The 24,509-nt window shown below is 45.8% G+C and overlaps 1 protein-coding gene across 1 annotated transcript in view; it reads left to right on the forward strand.

Annotated features, from left to right (window-relative positions):
- Positions 1–24,509, forward strand: part of COL15A1 (collagen type XV alpha 1 chain) — a 226,752-nt gene that overhangs the window by 142,481 nt on the left and 59,762 nt on the right. The window contains exons 16-22 of the mRNA XM_084857603.1: positions 1,006–1,131; positions 9,493–9,561; positions 10,694–10,738; positions 14,248–14,292; positions 17,500–17,562; positions 20,867–20,902; positions 21,011–21,094. Coding sequence (XP_084713729.1) covers positions 1,006–1,131; positions 9,493–9,561; positions 10,694–10,738; positions 14,248–14,292; positions 17,500–17,562; positions 20,867–20,902; positions 21,011–21,094 — 468 coding nt within the window. The remainder of the gene's footprint in view (positions 1–1,005; positions 1,132–9,492; positions 9,562–10,693; positions 10,739–14,247; positions 14,293–17,499; positions 17,563–20,866; positions 20,903–21,010; positions 21,095–24,509) is intronic.

Consider the following 24,509-nt stretch of genomic DNA (forward strand, 5'->3'; position numbering starts at 1 on the left):
GTAATAAACGGCCCAACCAACGAGCAAAAGTAATAAACGGCCCAACCAACCAGCTAAAATAGAATGCAGAAAATGGCTGCTACTTAGCGTAACCCTAACTGAGTAGGTCAGATATAGAGTTCTAAGGTTTAGTGATGATATGGGAGGACTACTGTATATTATAAGCCAAGGGTGCAGAATGTCAGGCCCAGGGCCAAATCCGGCTCTCTGGGGTTTCCCCAGATGGCTATGCCGTTTCCCTTGGCTCCACTCCGTTTCCCCCAGCCACCAATCATTTGGTGGTTTCTGGCTTTTGTGCAGTTTTTCCCCATTCTAAAAGGTTAAAATGCCTCTCCTGAAGCTTAGGTACTGTCAGTAAGATCTTTAAGCTAACATATGCAGGTGTTTTTGACCCCACCCCCTTTGCCTTTGGCCTCACCCCCACTGGAATGTGACCGCTGATTGCTTCTCTGAAATGGAATTTGATCTTCAGCCTGAAAGAGGTTCTGCACCCCGGCTATAAGCTTTTGGTTTCAATTTTGTTTTTGTGATTGTGTTCTCAGAATGTTGTCAGGTGGGGTTGAGACAGTGCTTAACTTTTTCTCCTTCTCCTTCTCCTTCTCCTTCTCCTTCTCCTTCTCCTTCTCCTTGAAGAGGAGGTTTAAGCTAGGGTTTAAGTTTCCATGGGAACCATGCCATCTATCCAGGAGGGAAGCTCAGTCCCTTAATGCTAAGTAAGGCAAAAGTGGTGAGGCAAAAGCATTCTGTAATGTTCAGAGGTACTTTTCTTTATTATAAACATTGATTTCACATCTATTTTTTAAAAGATGGAACAGGACAAAAGATGGGAGGCAGTCGTGTCAAGCGAGTGTAGCTCAAGGAGACACAGTGGGGCTCTGGGACTAAGGGCTATAAGTACCGGCAAGAGATGTCCCCCTACCCTACTTATACTAGGCCTCTGCATCATCCACTTAATACTGCAGATCCACACCATATAATGTAAAATAATCTCTTCTTTTCTCTCAGGGAGACCCTGGAGATATTGGATCACCAGGCCGTAAAGGGCAGGCAGGAGCTGATGGGGAGCCTGGGAAACCAGGGCCCCCGGGACCCCCAGGACCACCTGGCCCAGCTTATGGATTTGGATTTGAGGTATTCTATTTAAAAGTGGCTCACGGGCCCATGTGTTCAAAAGGAATATACCAATTGTGTTTTATGTTTCTTAATACAACTCCACTTTAGACGTACGATGATAAAGAGATTGTGGAATGCTTTGACTGGATCATGTTTCTACTGAGCCATGATAACCTCTTTTGGTTTCATTTTATTTGTCCTTCCAGCTAAACAACTCATAGTTTGGTATAGGTCATATAATTTGCCATAATGACAGTATAAAGATATTATTGAGTGAACTTAACTGTCAGAGTTACAGTCTTAAAAATCAGAGGCAGTGAGCACTTTGGTTCCAAGGGTAAAAACGTTTGTTTTTTTAACATGCAAATGATGTATAGAATTATCTTAGATCTACACTGACAGCTGTTGATGTGCATTAAGTGTGGGTTTGTGCTTTAGATGCCAATCCCCCCCCCCCGCTAACTTACTCAGTTCAAAATATTGGTTCTCCTATTGAACTTCTAAGATGTAGGCCAGGAAAAGTGTGTTGGTTCTCCTCTGCAGTGAATAGAGTAACATGTTTGCAAGAACTGTGGATGAATGGTTGCCCATATTTTCATGGGCAACCCTTAGTTTCAAAGATGAATTGATGGAAGAAATGGGGAAAGACCTATACAATATCAGATAGAGCAGAGTTTGCGAATATTTATAGCAAGGTCAAGCTAGGCCTCTCTTAGAGGCCATGCACGCATATAAAGAAACAGGAGTTGAGGATGGGATTCTGTTGCTGGGCAAGTTTGTTTTCCCCTGCTTTCACTAGTGATGAGAGAGTGAGAGAGCTTTCCTCAGGCTTGTCTCATACATAATTCTTTCCCCATGTTTTCTCAGATTAATATTATTAGCATTTAGGGTCAGGGGGTGGGAATGTGGATCTTTCTCAGCTTTTTCTGGAATGGTGTCTCCATGAACGATTTACTCTGAGCCAGCTGCGTGTTGAGGTCGTTAGGGATATATGACATTGTGGCCATCCAGCAGCCACCCTGGAGCTTATCATGGAAAACCTGGATTTCCTGAGACTGCTTAAAGTCAGATTCTTTTCCTTAAGTCAGGTTCTCCGTAGTATAGCTGTTGTGTGTCCCAACCCCTGTATACTAGCACTGCCCACGGGTGTGCCTTTCATGGTGACCCCGGTCAAGGGGTGTTTCCTGTCTCCTGACCCTGTGTTTCCCAGCACAAACCAAGTAGTGTCTACTCAGAAGTAACTCCCATTGTGCTCAATGAGGCTTGTCCCCTGAATGTGCACTTCAGAATTTACAGAGGCCCCTCAATCAGACTAGCACATTTTAAAGCACTAATTCCATAAGGGCTGCAAAGCACTTCACCAAGCTGCGATTCTCTGTTGTTTGGTTTATTGCCATTCGGAAGTAACTACTTCCACCTTCAGTCAGCAGATCCTGCACAGCACCGGGTTAGAAAGGGGGCTGGTTTCCCATCCCTTCGTTTCCCCTCTGTCTTTCCCAGCACAACCATATGTATGTCTACTAGGGATGGCAGAGAATTCCACCATGGACCCCAGTGAGGCCAGATTCTAAAGAATCTGGCTCCCCAGAGCCCGTGGCAGAATGGAACACTTACCTCCACCTCCCTGCGGAATCCTCTTCGGCTGAATCCTCCGGCTCCGGAGTGCCAGCGATACGGCCGCCATGCCGTATCGCTGGCTGAAGGGGATTGACTGCGGATGCAAATGGCATCCAGGACGCCATTTGCATCTGCAGTCAATACCCCTCAGCTAATGATACGGCATGGTGGCCATATCGCTGGCGCTTCAGAGCCGGCTGGCAGCTCCGGGAATTGCCGCGGAGCTAGGGATGGGCGGAACGCTTACCTGCCATTCCGGGGGGGGGGTCCCACGGGGGAGGGAGGTGATCCATTCCTCCCCCCCGGAATCCTCTTTGGCTGGCTCCACTCCGTGGCGATTCCACGGAGCTGCCGGCTGGCTCCTAAGTGCCAGCAATACGGCTGCCATGCCGTATCACTGGTTGAAGAGAGGGAACTGACTGTGGACGCAAATGGCGTCTAGGACGCCATTTGCGGCCGTAAAGGCCATAGTTTAAGGTAAATGCAGCCATTTATGGCTACCTTTACCTTAATCTAAAGCCTTTACAGCCGCAAATGGCGTCCTGGATGCCATTTGCGTCCACAGTCACTTCCCTTCAACAGCGATACGGCATGGTGGCCGTATTGCTGGCAATCCGGAGCCGGAGGATTGGAGGCGGGGGTAAATCTTCCGTTCCACCACGGACTCCGGGGGTATTCTAAAGAATCCAGCCTCATTGGAGTCTGTGGCAGAATTCTCCCCCATCCCTACGTGGAGCTGAGCCGGCCGAAGAGGATTCTGCGGGGGGGGGAACGGATTGCCTCCCCCCCATGAGCGGATTCCCCACAGACCGGCGGGTAGGGAATCCACCGATCCCTAGTGTCTACTCAGAAGTAACTCCCATTGTAGTCAATGAGGCTTGTCCCCGAAATGCATACTCCCAGAATTACTAGATCCCCATGAATCAAAATAATGCATTTAGGAGTCTTAATGTTGAAGTTCTGAAGCTTTGAAGCTTCGACTGATTGCACCATCAGCTGATCAGGACAGAAAGAACATTGTGTGCCTTTAGTGATTGTTCTTTAAGCTGGGGGTGGGGGAGAGAAGGAGATTGTTCCCAGCATCATCAGTTTCAGCGGAAGGAGCACACTGTGTTCTTTTTAATGATTGTTCTTTAATGGAGTAAATTATACTGGGGGAGACACAGAGAAAGAGAGAGAGAGGAAGAAGAAGAAGAAGAGGAGGAGGAGGAGGAGGAGGAGGAGTGATTTATGTACACAGGAGGAAACCCCCTGGGATTTTATCAAAGGTGAAAGAGGGGGAGAGCCTGGAGAGGGGGGGAGCCTGGAGAGGGGGGGAGCCTGGAGCGGGGGGAGCCTCTCTTATTGCTTGAGCAGCCCCTGCCTGTCAGATGACATTCACTCCAACCCCTCCCCATGCTGGAAGCTACTGTGAAGCTACTTTTACTGGTGCAATACATTTGCTTATGGAGCCCTGCATGGAGCAAAGCTGGCTTCTTGAAAAATTTGGGTATGCCACGATTGGCCTCTCCTTCCATCTCCTTCTGTTGTCATGGAGAAACCTCCTGGGAGAGTTTGGAAAAAGCATGCCTAGGGGAACCCTTGCTGCTATTCTGCACCCCCGCCACATCTTCTAAGCAAATGGTGGACAGCCTGCCTACATGGGAGGAAGGACAAAAAGAAAATCAGCACTGGGTTCAAAGGCACGATCAGGCATCATTTGAGGAGTACAAAGGAATGATGCAGTGAATTCCGTAGTCCCACCACCAATACAAGCTGAATCTAAACTCTGTTCCAGCTCAGGGCCATCCAACACCAACTGCCCTGTGTGCGAGAACACGAGAGAGAGTGGGGGAAGGAGGAAAGGAGGGAGGTGAAGACATCAGGCACTTGCTCCTTCTCCAGCAGGACAGGGGTGGGTTTTTTGTTTTTTTAAGTGTATGGTTTTCAAAGTAAAAATGTTGTGACCTGCTTTGAGGATGCCAATCAAAAAGCAGGATATAAATCTAGTAAATAAATAACAATTTAAAAACCTCTCTGAAATTCAGGGTCTTCTCTAACTGTTAACTGCCAGCCCCCTTTCACTGTGGCAGCCAAATTGACAGAAGGGACCAGGACGTGCTTATAAAACCAATTCTGGCCCACTTGCACTGGCTGGCTTTACATTTCCAAGCCCAATTCAAGGTGCTGGTTTTGACCCATAAAGCCTTAAACAGCTCAGGATTGCAATACCTGATGAAGTGCCTCTCCTGGCATGAACCTACCTATACAATACAGTCAGCATCTGAGGCCCTGCTTTGAGGGAGGCTCAGAGGGTGGCAGGAGAGAAGTCTTCTCTGTGGTAGCCCCCAACTGTGGAATGATCTCCCCACTGCGACCCACCTGCCGCCAACATTGACATATTTTTGGTGCCAGGTTAAGACTGTCCTCTACTCCCAGACATTTGGTGGCGTATGATGGGATTTTAATGTCTTGAAGTTCAGGATGAACCAAACTTAAGACTGGAGAAATTCTCAGAGTTTGAGACAAACTGAAGTTAAGATTGGAAAATGAGAAATTGAGAGAAACCAAAATTGACAGATTTGTCCATCCCTAGTATTGCTTCAGGGAATTTCTGGGGAGGGAAATGGCTGGAGGTTGCCAAGAGAATCTCCAGCAGTGCTATAGGGAGTGGTAGAAACACATTATAAAGTTAAATGGAGTGTGGGGAGAGAATAGGCCACTGCACACCACCAGTGGTAATGTTCCCCCCAAGAACCTTTCAAAACCTTCATCCCCTGAAAAGTTAAGAATGCCCCCTAAACACACTGCCTACTAAAGGGATGGCGAATTGGGGAAGAGACATTTCATCTCAGCCCTAGACTTAAACTAAAGATCACATGCATTTACATGGGACAAATCCTGTTTTGGGAGGGTTTTTAGACTTTGGGCACAATCCTACGCATGTTTAGACAGAAAAAAGCCCTACAACTCCCAGCATGACTGGGTGGGGCATTCTGGGAATTGTAGGACTTTTTTCTGTCAAAACATGTATAGGATTGTGCCCTATATCAACTTTGATTTGGTGGAGGAGAGATGAATCGATAGGTGGCAGGGCAGGAGGGGGTATTTTGCCCTTTCTGTACCTGTTGCTCCTGTGCTCTTCCTGCTTCTTCATTGTGTTCCTGGGTAGAACTATCTTGTAAGTGTGTCTGGCTTTTAATTTTAGAATTATGGATTTAAAAAACAATAATGATGGAAAGAGCAGTATACCAGATTTCATACATTTATGCTGACACCAAAGAAGTAGGTGATTTAACTTGTTTTCATTGGTTGTTCCTACAGTTGACAGCGTTGTGCATCAGAATGTATGTAAACCAACTTCTGCAAGCTACTGCCAGAACCTGCATTTGAGATGGTGCACTAGAAGGAGATACCAATTCATAATCTGGGCTAGGAATTGTGTGAAAGAGGCACCTTGCACAACAGCCTGCCTTTTGGTGCTGACTAACATCTGTTATTATCAGTTACGTGTCAAAAACTAAAGTACCAAGGCGGAAGAAAGGAAATCTAGATTTTGCTGGTGCTCACACTTGCCAAAAGAACAGTTTGTTTGTTACAGAAGACTGTTGTGGAAAATACAAGTGACAGATTGTTTATGTATAACTGATGTCAGGGCTGGGCCTGTCTCATAAGAGAGAGAGAGAAAAAAATATAATTTGGAAACTAATTACAGCACAGTGGGGAAAGGAGAGTGATGAAGGACGACAACGTACATTAAGCTTGCAAAGTGAGCAAACATTTTAGCATTCCAAAATGCATAATTGTTCTCAACAGGGCTTTGCATTTGGTGTTTTCACATCAAACAATTTTAAGAGAAGCAAGGGAAGTCTTCAATAATTGCTTTTTGTATCAAAAGGTAACTGCTCGTGTCTATCCCTGGGGAATAGCAAAGCTTCAATTCACACATTACCCCAGTGACATGTGAGCATGCTATGTTGCATAGACAGCCCTGTGATGCTCTGGAAATGAACATTATATCTCAACTATGTAGCAAAACAGAACACACAGGGTTGGGTCCAGATTTAGGCATGCACAACTAGGCTGGTGGAAGTGGATGTTCCCACCCCCTCCTCCTTGCAGCCCCCCTCTGCTCCCCCTGAAAATGCTACTCAGAAGGCAAGGAGATCCTGCTGAATGGGGGTGAGATGTGGTGTGAGTGGCGGGGGGGTCTCTAAAAATCTGGCAGAGCACCTTTTGTGAGCAGAGCCCTTCTGTCAATGGAAGGCAGATCCTAGATCTGACCCATGAAATTTGTGTAGGAAGTAGGGATGGACGAAAGTCCCTTACCTGGTCCCGCAGCTTGCTTCGCGGTGGGGGGGAGGCGCTCCGTTCCTCCCCCCGAAATTCTGGGTGGGGGGAGGCGCCCCATCCCTCCCTGCCGAAATTCTGGGCGGGGGGGAGGCGCCCCATCCCTCCGGCCGAAATTCTGGGCGGGGGGGAGGCGCCCCGTCCGTCCGGCCGCGAATCCTGCTGTCCTGCCGGGACGCAAATGGCAGCGGCCGTAGCCGCTGCCGTTTGCGTCCCTGCAGTCAGCCGTGATAGGCTACGTAAATGTTTACGTAGCCTATCATGGCTGACTTTGGGGGGGGGGAAGCGTGTACGCAAATGGTGGCGCCCATGGGCGCCGCCATTTGCGTACTCGCTTTTTTTTCCCCAAAGTCAGCCGTGATAGGCTATGTAAACATTTACGTAGCCTATCACGGTGTTTTTTAAAAATCTAGCCGTGATAGGCTACGTAAATCTTTATGTAGCCTATCACGTTTGTTGTTGTTGTTGTTTTTTTACACTTGGAAATGGCAGTCTGCATTTTTGTGCACACTTTTGCAAGCCTATGCATTTCAAGTGATTTTCCAATAAATAAAGCATTTTTGTGCACATTTTCTCAAATATATGTTTGTTTTTTTAAAGTACACTTTTTTTGCATTCTTTGTGGGGGGGCGAACTGCATCACAACGTTTGGAAATATATGAATTTCAGTGTCAAACCACATTCTGGTTCGTTTGGGAAGTGCAAATTTGGTATGTTCTCATTAAAATTCGAACCCAGCAAATTTCTCACCCATCCCTGTCCGTTACTAAAGCACTGCCACTTGTCTGTATTTGTGTTTTAGAAGAAAAATCGATCTGATTCTGAGAGACTTCTCCCAAGTGGGTGGCTCAATTCGTGTGCCTTCCTGATAGTCTTATGAATAACCTTTCCACACATTCAGCACTCAGGCAGGAATTATTTGTGTAATGAAAGATTATTCCATCAAATCCCTGAAACAATCTAGAGGCAATAGTGCAATATTAAGCACTTTATAAATAATAAAGAAATAATAATGCCTACAAGCAGCTGCTAGGGGAGTTTCTGCTTTGTCTGTTTCTAGTTTGTCCCTCCTGGGTTTTTGTAGAGTCCTGTTTGCTCTGTCCAGAACATGGTTGTTCAGCTTGTTAAGTCTGTTCTGAATAAGGCCTTATTTTACTAAGGGAGCAATCCTATGGTCCCCGGAGAGCATCCCAGGGACTGTAGTATTTTTTTTTTTTTGGAGTCCCCGTTCTGAGGCTGTAGACACTGCTGTGACCTCAGAAGGGGGACTCCAGTGTTCGATCCCTGTCCCTGCCCCCACCCCCTTGCAGCCATCCTGGAAAGAACTGCTTCCTGATGTTCCAAATGCAGCCTCAGAGGGAAGGAAAAGGGGGCATTCTGGTGGGTAGGGAGGGAAGAGGAGAGGCCCGGATATGAGGAATCCTATGGTCTCTGCAGCCCCAGTCCCACCCCATCAGTGTGCCCTCTCCAGACAGGGTTAGAGGCCCACCTAGAGAAAACAAAACAAACATGGAGGACAGAGAGGGGGAAATCACCTCCATCCTCCTGCCTCCAGCAGCTCAGCAGGGCACTGGATACACGGAAGCCTCTGAGTTTGGATGCTTCTGTCTCATGAGGGTGCAACCCATAGGATTGTGCCCTAAAAGACTTGCAGTGTTCCTGTCTTCAAGGTATTACAATAAAGTATAGGGGTGGGACCATAGCTCAACAGCAGAGCACTTTCCTTACAAGCATAAAGTCCCACATTCAACCCCTGTTGTCTCTTGTTGAAAATATGGATCTCAGCAAGGTCAGGAAAGATCCCTGGCTCTGGAAAGCAACAGCCAGTTAATAAATAGATAATAATGAACTAGATGGACCGATGGTCTTACTCAGTATAAGCAGCCTCACACGTTCATATATGCTGAGTAATGATTTCACGCCGCTCCATATTTATCACATGTTCTGTTAACATGGGGATGTGTAATCATAACAGTGTATTAAGAAAGACAATTCCCTGCTTGTTTTGAAGATACCTCTCTGGTGTGGGGCCCCTCCTGTATACATGGCAGAAGCTGACAGCTAAAGAAGTATGAACTGGAGGCAGGTGGGGTTTCTCTGTCCCTGTTCTCATTACCAGAGAAAGAAATGTAATGTACCCCATCCCACTGTTTTGAAGAAATGTCTTTTGGGAACTGTAGGTGTACAAATGCTCTCTTCCTTTTCCATGGCAGTTCTGGTGTTCAGGGGACTATGGTCACCTTTTCAACACCATTTTTCTACATCAAAAGTTTGTATCATTTGGTTTCTGCTGTACTTAACAGAGTGAGGGCAGAAGGTTCCAAAGAAATGTTTGCAAGTGTGCTTTAAATATCTAATAATAACCCACTTTAGAAAGTCTTTGCCCTACAATAAAGATGCAGGTAAGATAACTCTGTAATCTTTGTTTATTAGGATATGGAAGGCTCAGGAATCATTGGTTTGTCAAGTGAACCTGGAATCCGAGGATCTAGGGGACCAAGTGTAAGTAAAGTTGAAATCAGCCGTTTCTTGCATCGTATAATATGAAATCTTCTAAATCCCTTTAATAGTAATTAATCTCTGGATATTTGGACTATTTTAACTTGACAACTGTTTGCATTTTCCTGTAAGAAGTTGACTCTTCTATGTTTTATCACGCAACCACAGCTGCGTTCTATCTTGTAGTTCTGAGAAAACCACTGTGCAGTTTTGGGACTTCTGCGGCTGGAAGAGAGAACAGTCGCTGGGAAAGCAGGGTGGGGTTGGAGGAAATGATTAGGTAAATGTTCTGAATCATAATAAGCATTGACATCATTCTCCTCAAACTCACGCACTTACAGCTTTTCCCATGCACGCCCATTCAAGCAAATCAGCTCACTATTTTCAAGTAACGGAGCTGAACAGAAGGTTGTATGTTTTGAGGAGAATTTAATTAAAACTTGCTGTTACAGCAAGAGCTTTCTTGTAGCTGTTGGTACTACTGTTATGTTACTCTTCCTTCAGCTGAAGGAAGAGCAATTATCCAATAAGATATTCTGAATCCAAGTTTTAGATTATGGACACTTCCAGATGAAGCTTTTATTGTGCAACCACCTTTATTGTGAATCACAACATTTTATGATGGGCCCAGATGATGTGTCTTCCATTTGTAACCTTGCTGTTTTCCCCACCACTGCTTCCATCTCCTTTTCGTACTGGAGAAAGTCTGTTAAGGAGGGAAAGACAGAATAGCTGCACAGTGTCGTAGCATTGGAAGTGCTAAGGGCCATCCATCTGGAAGCACCCTGCGTTTCCCAATTCCCCTGCCCCCCAAGCTGCTCTGGGGAAAGGGAGGCTGAGCTTTCTTTCCCCTTGAAGCTGACCAATGAGAAAGGGATTTAGACTTAGAGACCACACCAAAGGAACATAGATGGCTCACTGTGGATCTAAACACTATAGAAGCATTTTAGGCAAAGTTTTCAAAATCTGTAAAGCATAAAAGTTATTTCAGTTTGCGCATGCCCAGTTTTCTAAAAAGCCTGGATTTTTGGTTGTGCCTTCAGAACCTCATAAAAGCTAGGACTCTCCCCCCGCCCCCTTCAAGGTTGTACATTCAAAAACAACATATGTCTTTTTTTGATATACAATATTATAGGGTCCAGCTGGAGAGACTGGTCTACAAGGATCAATGGGACCAAAGGTAACAGATGCAGCAAACGATCTCAAAACTAGAATACTTTTAAAATTATTATAGCAGGAATTAGGTTGGCCACATCAGCAGAACTCCAACTAATTTATGCTTTTATTTGATGGGCATCACTCAATCTAATAATAAACTCAGATGATTGAGTGCCTATCAGTTTGGAAGTTAATTGGGTCAACCCAAAAATAAGGCAGTGGTATGGGGTTTTTTTTAATACCTGGAGGATTCCCTACACAGAAGTATATACATTTGTAAATTAAATGCAGAGAGAAAATTAAACCTCACAAAGAGCCTGACAAGAACGTGTAAGCTCCTAGAACCTATATAGGCTTTCTTCACATGGAGCTTTGTCAGCTCCGTGTGAAGCTGTGATTGAGATAGCTCTTTCACCGAAGTTTGTGGGCTCTTTACATGACACCGTGACCCTCCAGGGCGTCTCCTGCACTAAATGCCCTATGTCCATTTTTAAATAGATTGCAGATAATGAGCTATCAAATTACCCCGTTGTGTTCCGCTTGAGTTCCCTCTGCGAAAAGATGAAAAGTGGCAAGCAGAGGAGCGAGATCAATGAAAGATAATGGAAGACTCAGATAGGGGGAGAAGGAGGGGGAAAGGGAAGGGGGGAAAGGAAGCAGGTGAAAACGGGAGTCGTTGTGATCCTGCATTTAAAACAGAAGCAGAAAGCTCCATTTTAAATGCAGGATTTTAGGCTGGTGTAGAAATGCCCATAATGTTGATGATAATGGAGCCCACAGCAATACTTGTATAACTCACATTGTCTGGAGACAGAACTTCTAAGTTCACATTGAATGCCAAAGAGAGGTACTCCTGTTTTGTTGCTACGTTTAGGAATGGGGCGGGGGGAGATGCCTTCTTTCCCAGTTACAGGTACACTAAAATCCTGGATTTCTCAGTTGATTTCTATGGACAGCTCTTACTTCAGCTTTGGGGAAGAACATGCCTGGCCAAATGGTTCCTTTGGCCTCCAGGCTCCCCTGGCATGATTCACCCTGGTCTCTTTTGGTTTCTGTTTGAAGCCTGCAGTAATCTCAGACTAAATTACAGAGCACTTCCATGTATTTACAGCATGAAGCCACACCCAAGACTTCCCAGCCTCTAGAGCCTAAGCATGCGTATTGATGGCTCTTGTGGCAGCGGCTGCAGAGAGTTCCTGCCACAAGGCATTTCCAAGGGTTGTCTCTTGTGAATACACAACATTGGCTTGGTCTGGGAGTGGTCTGTTTACACAACTTTAAACACCTTCTGCTAGGAAAGGGGGGATTATCAGCAGTGACATGTGGCTGCCCCGCCCCCAGCCCGTCTCAAAAACTATCTGGGGTTTGCCGACATTCCTGTAGGGGTGAGGAGAGAAGAGGGATTTTACCTTCTCATACCCTAACACTTTACAGGAAGAATCATGGAGGAAGGATTAGGGTTGGATTCAGGTTGCCTTCTAGCTGGTGGCAGAGATCAGAGTATCTTTCCCCTCACTTCTCCACTCCCAGGGCAACTGATAGTCGGAGTGGCACAGGCAGAAAACAAGCTCCCTGCTGCTCCTGCTTCTCTGGTGAAGGGTTTTTTTTGTGCTGGCCATCAGTCCCCCCCCACAAAAAAGCTGCTGCATCCAAGGCAATCTGAGGGGGGAAATGGCAGCTGGGGCCCACTGAGAGAAATTCCATCACTGTTAAATTTTAAAAAAGAGAGAGATAAAATCTAGTGCTGCCCTACCACTGATGGTAAGTTCACTCTACACAAACCCTTTAATGGCTCAAAACACCAAAATCCCCCCCCACACACGCACACCATTTGCTGCTTGCAAATGGGGTAGTGAAGGGGGGGGGCATTTTGTTTATTCCTATAGGAACATCCTTCTTGGTGAAATATCTGTGGAGTTCTCTCAGAAGTCAAACTTTAGCGAAATTTCTCTAGGTAAAGGGTGAATGGAGGTGTTCTTACCTTAACTACATTTTGCTTCCTTGATTCTCTTCTGAGAGAAAGAGGGGATTGTGCACCCCTCCCTACACTGTCAAACGTCAGTACAACATTTTCTTTCATCTTGTGATCCTCCTGCTCTTTGTTCCATGAGGGAAGAAATATTTTAATATTTAGAAGTTCTGAGAACTGAAGTTTTCTTACTGGATGTAAGTTTAATGGCTTCACAATGATTAAATAGGATGTTAATATCATGTTAAGGTTTTTAGACTAGTTGAAAAAGCAAACTCATGAAAGATGATGCCTCGGAGTTCATTTATATTTGGGGCTCCTTCACATGAAGCTTTTATCCTGCTATAGGGATTGCTCACTCATGGAAGTTTGCGGGTCATTTTCATGACATTGTTAACCTTCAGGGCACATCCGGAGGTATTTCCTGGTTATTCCATCGCTAATAGATCCGGACCTAATGAACCATTTTTTAAACTCGGAATGTAATGCGATTAAAACAGCCACTAGATGGCGCTGTTTCATTGAGGTCTATGGAACATTGAGAATTAAAAACTTCCCCTCTGAGCAATCATGTGATCACTGTCTGGGAGCCCGCGATAAGCGAGGAAAGGCTCCAGAACGGGAGGACCATGTGGGTTTTCTTTAGTGTAAAGGCAGCCTTGGTCTATGCCCAGAACTTGATATTATGCTAGGAAACATAGGTTCATGTTATTTGACAGGCACAGAATTGGACGTCTATCTTTGCCAGGATGTTTTTCTGGCCAATAAAATATTGTTATGTGCGTGCACCCAACTCCCTAGCAGTGAAAAGTTTCAGGGGCTCCAGTGCTTACCCAGGGTTCACTTTTCCTAGGAGGGGGTCACTGATATAAGATTTATTTACACATATATCAGACAGAGTGTAAGATTAGGGTCCACAGCACTCCAACAGATAACTCTTCTCCCATCAGATTTCTAGGGGAACCCATAGTACTACAGGATTTCCTGGAAAGAACAAAGTCAGCTCTCTGACTCCTTTTCAGATCCAGTTCCAGCACAGACCGACTTCCTGCTACACACAAAGACCTCAGTCGCCCCCTCCCATTGTCTAGCGGGGGCAGGGGGGGGCAGAAGAATGAGTCATCTCTGCCCATCACGCATGCCTTCTTGGTCCATCCTAGCTACCACTGAAACAAATCACTAGAACACACTAGAAGACTATCATCTGTCCTTTGTGATGTCTAAAGAGTATTGCCTTCAAGGTGCCCCCACTGATAACTCTGGGCTAAACTACACCTTAAGATAATTGTGTAGCATGTACCTGAGCCTGATAGTTTTCGGTACTATAGTATAATTGTGCATGGCCCCAATTTGGATCAGGAGCAGCATGCACCTGGAGGGAAGGATTAAATCTCCCTCGCCATTTCCCCCTGAAATTCCACCCCCTTTTTTTCTTTAAAAAAATGAAAAAAGTCTTTATTGGAGTCAATTGATAATGGATGAATTATATCATTTTCGGTAAAAGGAAGCTTCTTTATATTTTAGTTCTTAATATGAAAATGGTTCATTTCTTTGTGTTTCAGGGAGGAAAAGGTGACACAGGACCACAAGGTGTACCTGGTTTAAAGGTAAAGAGTTACTTAAACCTGATTTATCAGCTGACGCCATTGAAGTGAAGGCAAATATTTGGTTTCTAACAAAAACTAGAAACCTAGCTGAAATGCCTAATTACTTTAGGACTGAGGTGCGAAACCTTTCCTCCCTCAACAACCCCCCCACCCCGGTCCACATTACTTCAGGGAAAAGTAGCCCAGGTCCACTTATTGGTAGTGGGCAGGGACAAAGCATGCACACACACACACACCCCTCCCTCACTCCATTTCTGTGGCTCATGCTGAGAAAAGAAGCCATCTTTTGAGTACTCAGCAGGGAAGCAAAGCAAGCTGCCCATGGCAGAAGACAGCACTCTTTTCTTCCATGTGCTCTTGCTTCTCTGCTGCATGCGGAAAATGGAGCTCCTTTTCTCAGCACATAGCAGGGAAATGAAACCTGCCTACCTATCAGTGAGCATCCCTCTTTCTCTCACACTTCCCCCGTGAGAGAGATTGATGCTGACCAGGAGGCAGGAAGGCGCATGCACGACCAAGGGAGAGAGGCAGCTTGAATGTCTTTATATGTTCTGTGTGTCTCACTCTGTGATCCAGTTTCTCTTGCCTACTTCCTTGTCAGCATCTCTGTGTCTCTTGGTTTTCCCCTGAAAATGAATGAGAGAAAAAGGAATGCTCACCAGAAAGCAAATGCAGGAAAGCTGACCATAGTCTTTCATCAGGTTAGGGGTGGGGTGACTTGGGGAGGTCTCCATTGTCCACATTCTGAGGCCTCAAGCTCTAGATCTGGGTCACGGTCTGGATGTTCTCCATCCCTGCTTTAGGACTTCCAAAAGATTCCAGAGCAGGGCCAGTTCTCATATTACATTGTCGAACATGCAGAACTATACTTGTGTATTTTGTCATGTGAGAAAATGTCTGTTTTCTGTCTGATAGATATATCTGGAAGCTGATCCCTAATTCCATTTCCAGATGTGTGTAATAGGCTGAAACAAAGACCACCGCATGTCTGTTCTCACCTTTAAAAATATGCATCTTCATACATGACATACATGCAAATATACATGTATGAAATTGCAATGAGATGAGGAGAAGCCTTTAGATAAGTGTCTTCCATAAAAAAAGCACAATCCCTTGATAGATGCCGTACTGCCATTGTTTGGAGAATTGTTCCCAGGACTGGTGAAGGAGCTAAAGAGCCCCTGGCCCTGCCCATACTTAATACAGTTGAGCCCGCTCTTTTCTTCCTCTTTAGGAACAGGTAGGGGCTGGGCTGCATACTTAGTGGTAAAAGTGAACTGCATTTCCCCACTTTTAGAAATGTTTGTGTTACACATTGATTAACTGGAGCCATGCCAATATAAACATGGAGATGATGCCACAGTTGATCACACTCACTTAATTAATGAAAGGTTCTGTCATGCAACAGCTTCTGCTTACTGTACTTTAGCAAACAACAGAATGCAGCCAGATACTTTTTGTTCTGAATTCCATCTGCTCTGCATATTTTGAATATCTGACTAGCTGTATGAGCCAACCTTTAAAAACATATTTTACCTCACATGTTGTCAACATAATAATTAATCAATGTGTTATTAGCTGAGGAAAGCTGCTTTGAAACCTTCATGATCTCATCAGTTCTCATGCTTATTGTAGATATACGTATTCAGTACTTTTTGGGCTTTATGGCCCTGGTCCAGTTAAGGTTGCAGAATGATTTATGCTCACACAAGAGATACACCAGGGCCAAGCAGTCCTTCTCATGGAAGCCTCCCACCTGTTGGGAGCAGGCTGAGATATACTTCCTTCAATTTACTCCTGAGTAGGCTGTCACCACTACCTTGCGCTCCAAGCCTTCTAGTCTCTGCCAGGCAAGACGGCCAGTTTAAAGGAGTGCCTCTCCCTATATATGCCTGCCCAAGGACTGAGATCTGTTACAGGGGCCCTCCTCTGTGTCCCACCAGCACGAGACATACACTATGGTGGGATGTGGGAGAAGGCCTTCTCTGCTTTGGCATCCCAGTTGTGGAATGCCCTCTCCTTGGAGGCTTGATTGGCGCATACATTAGTTTCATTTTGGTGCCAAGTAAAAACATGGCTTTTTACCAAAGCCTTTGCGGGCTAAATGCATTGCCTTAAGTAGCACACTGTTTTATTATTTTAGATTTTAATTGGTATTAGCTTGTTTAATTGTTTCATATGTTTTTAGCTCTTTAAATTATTTATTGTTTTATACTGTTTAAATTGATTTTATCTGTACGCTGCCCTGAGATCTTAATGATATAGAGCGGGATACAAATGTTTAAATTAAATAAATAAGTAAATAAATAAATCTGTACCTTGTCTGGCGTCAAAGGCTGGCATGGTCAGGCATCTGCCAAGGGCCCATAGCCTGGCAGGGGCCCACTGAAAATTGCTCCCAGGAGTTGCTCCTGCTCTTCACCATTACAAACTGCTTGTTCACCTGCCTCACGCTCTGGCCCAGACAACGGTAGTGGTTAGAAGGAGAAGCAGTAGATGCCACTGCCTGGTTGCTCCCTGGTCCTCTGCCTGTCAAGCAAGCAGGTGGCAGCAACGATGAGAATGAAGAGGTGGTGTTTTAAGCTGATCTATTATGGGGAGAGGATGCTTTAGGTTTTGGGCCATGTTTCCTGCCAAGGTTGTAGGTTGGCCAATTTAAAGTATCCTTAGGGGTTGCTTGATGACTTGGTAATGACTTGGTGGTGACTTGGTAGTCAGGTAGGCATTTGCATCTATCCCAAGTTCCCAAGTGTTGCATACTGCAGCAGTGTAGCTCCTTTAAGTAAGTCCCAGTGGAGGACACACAGGTCAGTGAATTTTACTTGCAATAAAGACATGTGGCCTAATTTGCCAACATCAGGCTCCTCTTACTCATAGTTGCCATGAGCCTCCTGCCCATGCAGCCTTTCACAGAACAAAATAAATATTAGACAAAACATCAACTCCATGTGTACAAAAGCCACGATGACTGAAGCTACTTGCTAACAGAAGGCCTTCCCAGGCCCTGGTTGCTTTTACCCCCATGAGGTTCCAGACCTCTGTTTGGAAAACCAGGGGACCAGGAAAGGGGACTGTTGTTCGAAGGGGGGAAAGTCAGATATTCCACGGATGCATGTAAGCATGAACGTTTTCTGGATTGTAGCCATGGTTAAATGAAGCTGACAAATCTGGAACGCAAGTGTCCCATCTATTTTTTTGTTTCAACAGGGAGAACAAGGTCCAGAAGGAAGGCCAGGATTTCCTGGTGTTGCTGGGCGCCCTGGAGATGCAGTGAGTTTGCTGCAGCTTTCCTTTTTTACACAGCACTTAACATTGCAGCAGGGGAAATGCAGGGGTGTTGTTTCAGATTTAGATGCAGGAGGTGGGCAAAGAAATTTCAGTAAGAGGCAGACAACATTCATAGCAAGATTCAAAGGGTCACCATTTGATATATTCAAGATTAAATTTCAAAACAGCAGTGTATTTTAAGAACATGTGGTGTAGTTATTTTCTTTTTATGTCTCATAGTAGTTATAATATTGTTACAAACATAGGGGGAAACAGGCACATACATACACACCCGTACCTTTTTCTGCAATATTGTTATTATAATTTATTAGATTAATATACCGCCCAACTGACAAATGCCCTCGGGGTGGTTTACAATAAGAAAAACCCAAACAACCAAAACAATAATGCCAATGAAAATAACAAAATGTTTAAATATTTATTAAAAAAATTAAAGAGCCAGCAGTTAAATTGATAATAAAAAAAACAACGAATTAAGGATTAAATGCTTGCCAGAAGGGGAAGGTTTTAGCTTGGCATATATAATGAAGACCTGAGGCGGATCTTCCTGGGGAGGGTATTCCACAGGTGGCAGAGGGGCCACTACAGAGAAGGCTGTTTCCCTGGTAAGCTGCCTGCCACACCACTGTGGGCAGCACACACAGAAGATCCGCTGAAGATGACCTTAACAGTTGAGCAGGAACTTATGGGAGAAGAGGCACATCACCACATAGGGCTTCTCCACATGGAACGTCTATCTTCCTGTTGAGATTGGTTTGTTGTTGTTGTTCAGTCGTTAAGTCGTGTCCAGCTCTTCGTGACCCCATGGACCATAGCACACCAGGCCTTCTTGTCCTTTGCTCTCTCCCAGAGCGTGCTCAAGTTCATTGAGATTGGTTACTCGGGTCCTTTAGATGACATTGTCAACCTCCAGGGCGTCTCCCACACTAAATGACCTATATTTCATTTTTTAAAAGATTGGAGATAATGAGCTATCAAACTACAGCACTTGAGTTCCCTTGTGAAAAGAGGAAAAGCTGTAGGGATGGCGGAGAATTCCGCCATGGATTTCAGTGAGGCCGAATGCACTGGCATTCGGGCCCCTGAAATCCATGGCGGAACGGCCTGCCCCCCACCCCCCCGTGGATCCCCCCCGGGATGAGACTTACCTGGGGTGGATGTTCCGGATGGCGGCAGATCCGGCGACGGGTCTGGCGGTGGCGGCGGTTGGTCTTTCGACCGGCTGCTGCGGCCCCCATTTACATCCTGGTCTTTGCTGTGATAGGCTACGTAAGTATTTACGTAGCCTATCACGGCAAGCCAAGCAAAAAATACACAAAAAAAGGCGTACACAAATGGCGGCGGCTATGGCAGCCGCCATTTGCGTTCCCTATTTTTCGCCATTTTAGTCTACGTAAATATTTATGTAGGCTATTATGGCGAAAAAAAGGGGGAACTCAAATAGCGTACTGGGCGCTATTTGCGTTCCTTTCCCCCCCTGCCGTTTTAGCCTACGTAAATATTTACGTAAGCTATTACGGCAAAAAAAAAAGGAATGCAAATAGCGCCCACTACACTATTTACGTTCCCCCTTTTTTTGCCGTAATAACCTACGTAAATATTTACGTAGGCTAAAACGGCAAAAAATAGGGTACGCAAATGGCGGCCGCCATAGCCGCCACCATTTGCATACGCTGGTTTGGGGGGGGGGTAGCCATGATAGGCTACGTAAATACTTACGTAGCCTATCACGGCAGCCTGTCTGGATGCAAATGGCGGCCGCTACGGCGGTTGCCATTTGCATCCGCAGCAGCCCATCCGCGGCCGGAACTCCGGCTGCAGATGGCCCTGGCTGGCTGCTCCGCGGAGCCGCTGCGGGGCAGAGCCGGCCAGGCAGGATTCCGGGGGGGAGCACCGGATCGCCTCCCCCCCTGTCGAGGATTCTGGGGGGAGGGACAGAGTGCCTCCCCCCCCCACCGCGAATCACATCCGCGAAAAGGTAAGTGAGTTTCGTACATCCCTAAAAAGCTGCAATAAGAGGAGCTAGACCGCAGCGCCGTCTAGTGGCTGTACAATGAAACATATGGAAGACTCAGGGGGGAAAGGGGGGTAGGAAGCACATGTAAAGGGAGCCCATTGTGATCCTGCATTTAAAACGGAAGCAGAAAGCCCCGTTTTAAATGTGGGATTTTAGGCTGGTGTTGTCTCCTGCCAACCTAGCAGTTCGAAAGCAAGAAATTGCAAGTAGATAAATAGGTACCGCTTCGGCGGGAAAGGTAACAGCGTTCTGTGCACCTCGGTGTTCAGTCATGCCGGCCACGTGACCACGGAAGCGTCTTCGGACAGCGCTGGCTCTTCGGCTTAGAAACGGGGATGAGCACCGCACCCTAGAGTCGGACATGACTGGTTGGGGACACCTTTACCTTTTTAGAGATGGTTGTAGACTGATCTAAGCCATTTAGGGCACAATCCTATGGAGATAGTCTGCCGTCGCTGAACTCGGAGACGACCAACTATCTAATGCAGGGCCGGCGGAGCGTGGAGGGCAACTTCTCCGCACTCCAGCCACCTTGCATTTGTGGCTAGACAGCTGATTTCGGCTGTCTAGCCAAAATGGCTCAGAGTGTGTGGGGGGAAGGCCAGATGGTGCATAGGAAGCATCATGGGCAATTCTGCTGTCCCTGTCCCTCCCCACCCCCAGGAATGCCCACTTTCCCCCCTCTCTGTGCTGCTCTTTTGGGGATGAACTGCACCTTCTACAAGGTGGAGGGGGAGGGGAGATGATTTTCTGAGAACTGACCTCAGAGCGCTGGCTCCAAGGTTGGTTCCCGAAAACCGAAAAATCTTATGGCTGTCTAGTGGCCATAGGATTGCGCCCTTAGAGCTTTAAAGGTCAGCACTGGCTCTTTGAATCAGGCCCGGAAAGTGACCAGTGAAGTTGATGCAGCACTGTGAGTGATATGTTTGAAATGGCCGAATAAAGGGATGTGTACCTTTGATATGCACGCCTAGTACATCGTTTATAACAGGCACTCACCATGAAGAACCAGTCAGTCGGCCTGTGATATAGCTGCTCCTGAAGATTTATGGTCTGAAACATGGAGATGGAGGCTTGGGGGACACCACTAAATTGTAGCCCTGGGGAAACGGACCTTGCTTGACAGAGATGACCACATAACAATCATTGAGTCTTTCCATCCACCCTGTTATAAATGGAGATGTTTCAGTACGTGTAATCTATATTAATGTTGACAGTATAATCATATTCCTTTCATGCAATTAACTTTGGCTTTTCAATTAAATTCAGGGGTCAAAAGGAGATAAGGGTGACCTAGGTCCCAAGGTAAGAAGAAGTTGCATTTATTGTAATTGAATGTCCATTTGGATCTCCCTGATATATCAACAACCTTAAAAACATGTGCACGCACACAACATTTTTCTCTTGAAATAGGGTGAACCAGGACGAGATGGTGTGAGTGTTGTAGGACCACCAGGGCCACCTGGACCACCAGGTCCCATGATAGCCATTCCAGGGGTAAGTATGATTTAGCTAGAGTTAAGCATATTGTTGATCTGGTGCACTATTAGAATGACCTTTTCTACCTTTGTATTAGAGCTGCTGTTAATGTTTTCCAGTTCTGGAATTTGTGTCAAATAACTGCTTCCAAATTTGGCACAGTCTCTACCCAGAATCCTGAAAGCTGTTCAGAAATCCTCAAGCAGGTTGTCAGATCTATTCCATACCAATCAATAGAGTGCACTAACTTGTATGGGGAACGAGGTGGAGTATTAGAGCTTGACTGGGGCCCTGGGTAGCCATTACCAAATTCTACCCTGAGCTCAGTTTCTGGAGCTGGGGCTTGAGGCTAGAGCCTGACATGCAGAAGGTACTGATGGGATTATTGCTGCCTCCTGTTAAAAAGGCAGTTAGCAGAGGAAAAACAAAAGGCAAGACAGAATGAGCATTTACCAGTCCCACATGCACACAGAATAAAAGAGACTGCATCCTTCTTCAGTGAAGTAAAGAAAAACAAATTTACTTACAAATGTTCTTGCATATCTATGCAGTTACAACCTATAGTTTCAGACATAGTTTGTTCGTCCAATTTAGTCCAAAACCGGCAGGAGCGAGAGCAAACACGTGTGCATCCAGCAGTGGTGGAAGGCAGACAGAGAGGGGGCACAGGGAAAGAGAGGAGCAAATCACAGGAAACCACACTGTAGGCTGTAGAGATCCTAAGGCTAGCTATGCCCAAACTCCCATGAGCTAACCGCAACACTGCCCTCTTCCTGTAGCTTGCAGACAAAGCTGCAAAATTCAGCACTGGCTCAGAATTTCTAGAGAAAACCTGGTTCTGAAGCCGGGACAGAAAAGTCTAATGCCGCTGCTGGAGCTGCTACCTTAAACCTTGCTTTATTTGTAGGTATTTTTCCATACCCTTTATTAGCCTGCAATTTAGACTCTACACCCTCTTGAGAATTGTTACCCTTCTGGATAATTCCCTCTCACTTTGGGTGCTTCAAAAGACACTGTGCAGCTATTCTGTCTCTCCTTTCTGAACAGATTTTCTATGGTAAGAAAAAGATGGAAGAAGCAGTGGGAAAACACAGGAGGTTTACAAATGGAAGATGTTAATGTCTGGACCCCTGTAAAATTTTGTGAATGAGGCAGAGCAATTGCACAATAACAGCCTCATCTGAAAGCACACTCTCCTCCCCCTCTCCCTCCTCCGCTCCACCCCCGCCCCAGCACACATGCACATATTTGAAGCACTCTCTCTCACTCTGCCAATGTCACAAAATAATTGGATTTCTTAGGATGACCTCATATCCATCTGAATGCGTTTTTGTGTTGCCACCAATACGAACAGAAGTAAATATGTCTGAAATTTCAAGTGAACCAAGTTTTAGTCCTCAGATGGGCCTGTGTTAGCTAGTTTGAAACCTGTAATCTTTGGAAGTTGCCTAAGGGATTTTGTTTCCTTACAGAAAGAAAAATGTCTCAAAGTATAAAATTAAAGTCAGATGTTGGAGTGTCTGGCACAGTTTATAATCCTGGAAGGATTATATCCTAGGAGGGCATAGAGCTGAAAGGAAAGCTGAGCAATCCTAGGAGGGCATAGAACTGGAAGGAAGCTGAGTGATAAAAAAAAGGTTGAAACTCTGGATAAGATCTGATATTACTAGTAATACTTATGCTGGATGCAAAGAATAAGTTGGCTTGTTGGCTTGCCAGCAGTTATAAGCAGAGTTGTCTAGCCTTTCCATTGGCATAATGGAGAAAAAGTGTAATTAAAGAGTGCAGGTTAGATTCAGGATCTGCTGTCCGTGGAAAGAATAGCTACACTCTCAGAATGCGCCTCTGTCTGATGGGGATCCTCCATCCTGCCCTGCACCACAGCTCAATCCTTTCAGCAGGGTCTCTCAGCCTTCTGTGTTGCATTTTCAGAGGGCTGCCATGGGGAGAAGAGGGCAGGGAAGTCCACTTCTGCCAGCCCAGTTGCACACATCAAATCTGTATCCAACCTTGGGTCTCTTCAGGGCTGGCCCAGCCATGAAGCATGGTGAGGTGCCCGCATGAGGCGGAAGAGCTGGAGGAGTGGTGAAGAGAGCCCACACCATCTCCAGCAGCTGCTCTAGAGAGCCCTGCCAACCGCCTTCCAGCCATGGCATTTGCTGCACTGAGAAAGCAGCTAGCGGGGCTATTCAGAGCAGCCCCTAGCCCTCTGCTGCTTTGGGGCTCTGGGATTCTCATGACATTTCAGCCATATTGAATTGTTGTGAACCACCTAGAGAGCTTTGGCTAGTGGACAGTACAGAAATGATGATGATGATGATGATGATATCCTGCTTGATCTTGGCTATGTGTTGCGATATCACAAGAGCCCCCGTGCAGCAACAAAGGTAATGGGGTGGTGGTGGAGGTGACCTAGTGGCAACAGCAGGGAGTGTGGCAGGAAGGGCTGCACAGTAGTGCCGCGAGTTCTGCTTCAGGTGGCAAGAGAGCTTGTGCTGAGCCTGGTCTTTTTCTAGATAAATTAACAAACAATAATCAAAGGCAAGGAAATGGGCTGGCAGATTGTGTGGTCCCAGCTCCTCCTGAAAAGACAAACTCCAGTTTGTCCATGTGTCTCCTGGTGAATGCAACATTGTGAGAGGAGATACCTGTGTGAAAATGTATGTGTTGCTCCCAGATATGTGTTTATTGTGTATTTTACCACATGTGTCTTCCCTCTGCATGTTATGGTGGTCACTGTAGAGACATGTAGTGGATAACAGGAACCAGTCTTTACTCTTTACCACAACATGAGAAGCAGCCTTTGGTCAAAGCTGACCTTGCAGCGGGTAAAGCTATGACTCCTCTGTTTGAATCTTCATAGTGCCTACATCCAAGTTTTTCTTTCCTTTTTCTTATTCTTTTCTTGTTGTTCCTTGGAGCCATTATTTCTTGGAGACATTATTTCTTGCTAGAGTGATGTTTTCTACAGAAAACAGCTTGTTGCATTTTTTTTTTAGTCCACAACTACTGAGAAAAATCAATGATGTTTTAAGGAAAGGGATAGAAAAACAGTATGTGCTTCTGAAAGCCTGTTTTCCTTTCTCCACCAACCAGTAGAAAATTTCATGCTACCTGGGCCCCATCTATATGGCATTGCTTTGACCCCCCACCCCGTTGCAACTGCGCAGCAATGCGGCTTTGAATCACCATGCCCTGCGATACACGCGCGATGTATTGCGCGCTTCCCTAAGAGACTCACCGTGCCTTTTTTTTGCCATTATACTGAAATGCACAGCTGTGCAGTCCCATGAGTGCAGGGGTGCAATACTTCAGTGGCTGTTTTATATCGCAGGGGCTCTGCTATGTCTTTCTGATGCTGTTTTAGGTAAAAATTGGGTGTTTTGTGTTCCTTCATTTCCACACCATCAGTTTGTCAGTTACTCAGCCTGAG

Source organism: Heloderma suspectum, chromosome 5 (genome assembly GCF_057233095.1).
Source record: "Heloderma suspectum isolate Gila_16-S chromosome 5, 16-S_ref, whole genome shotgun sequence".
In the NCBI taxonomy this organism is placed as follows: Eukaryota; Metazoa; Chordata; class Lepidosauria; order Squamata; family Helodermatidae; genus Heloderma; species Heloderma suspectum.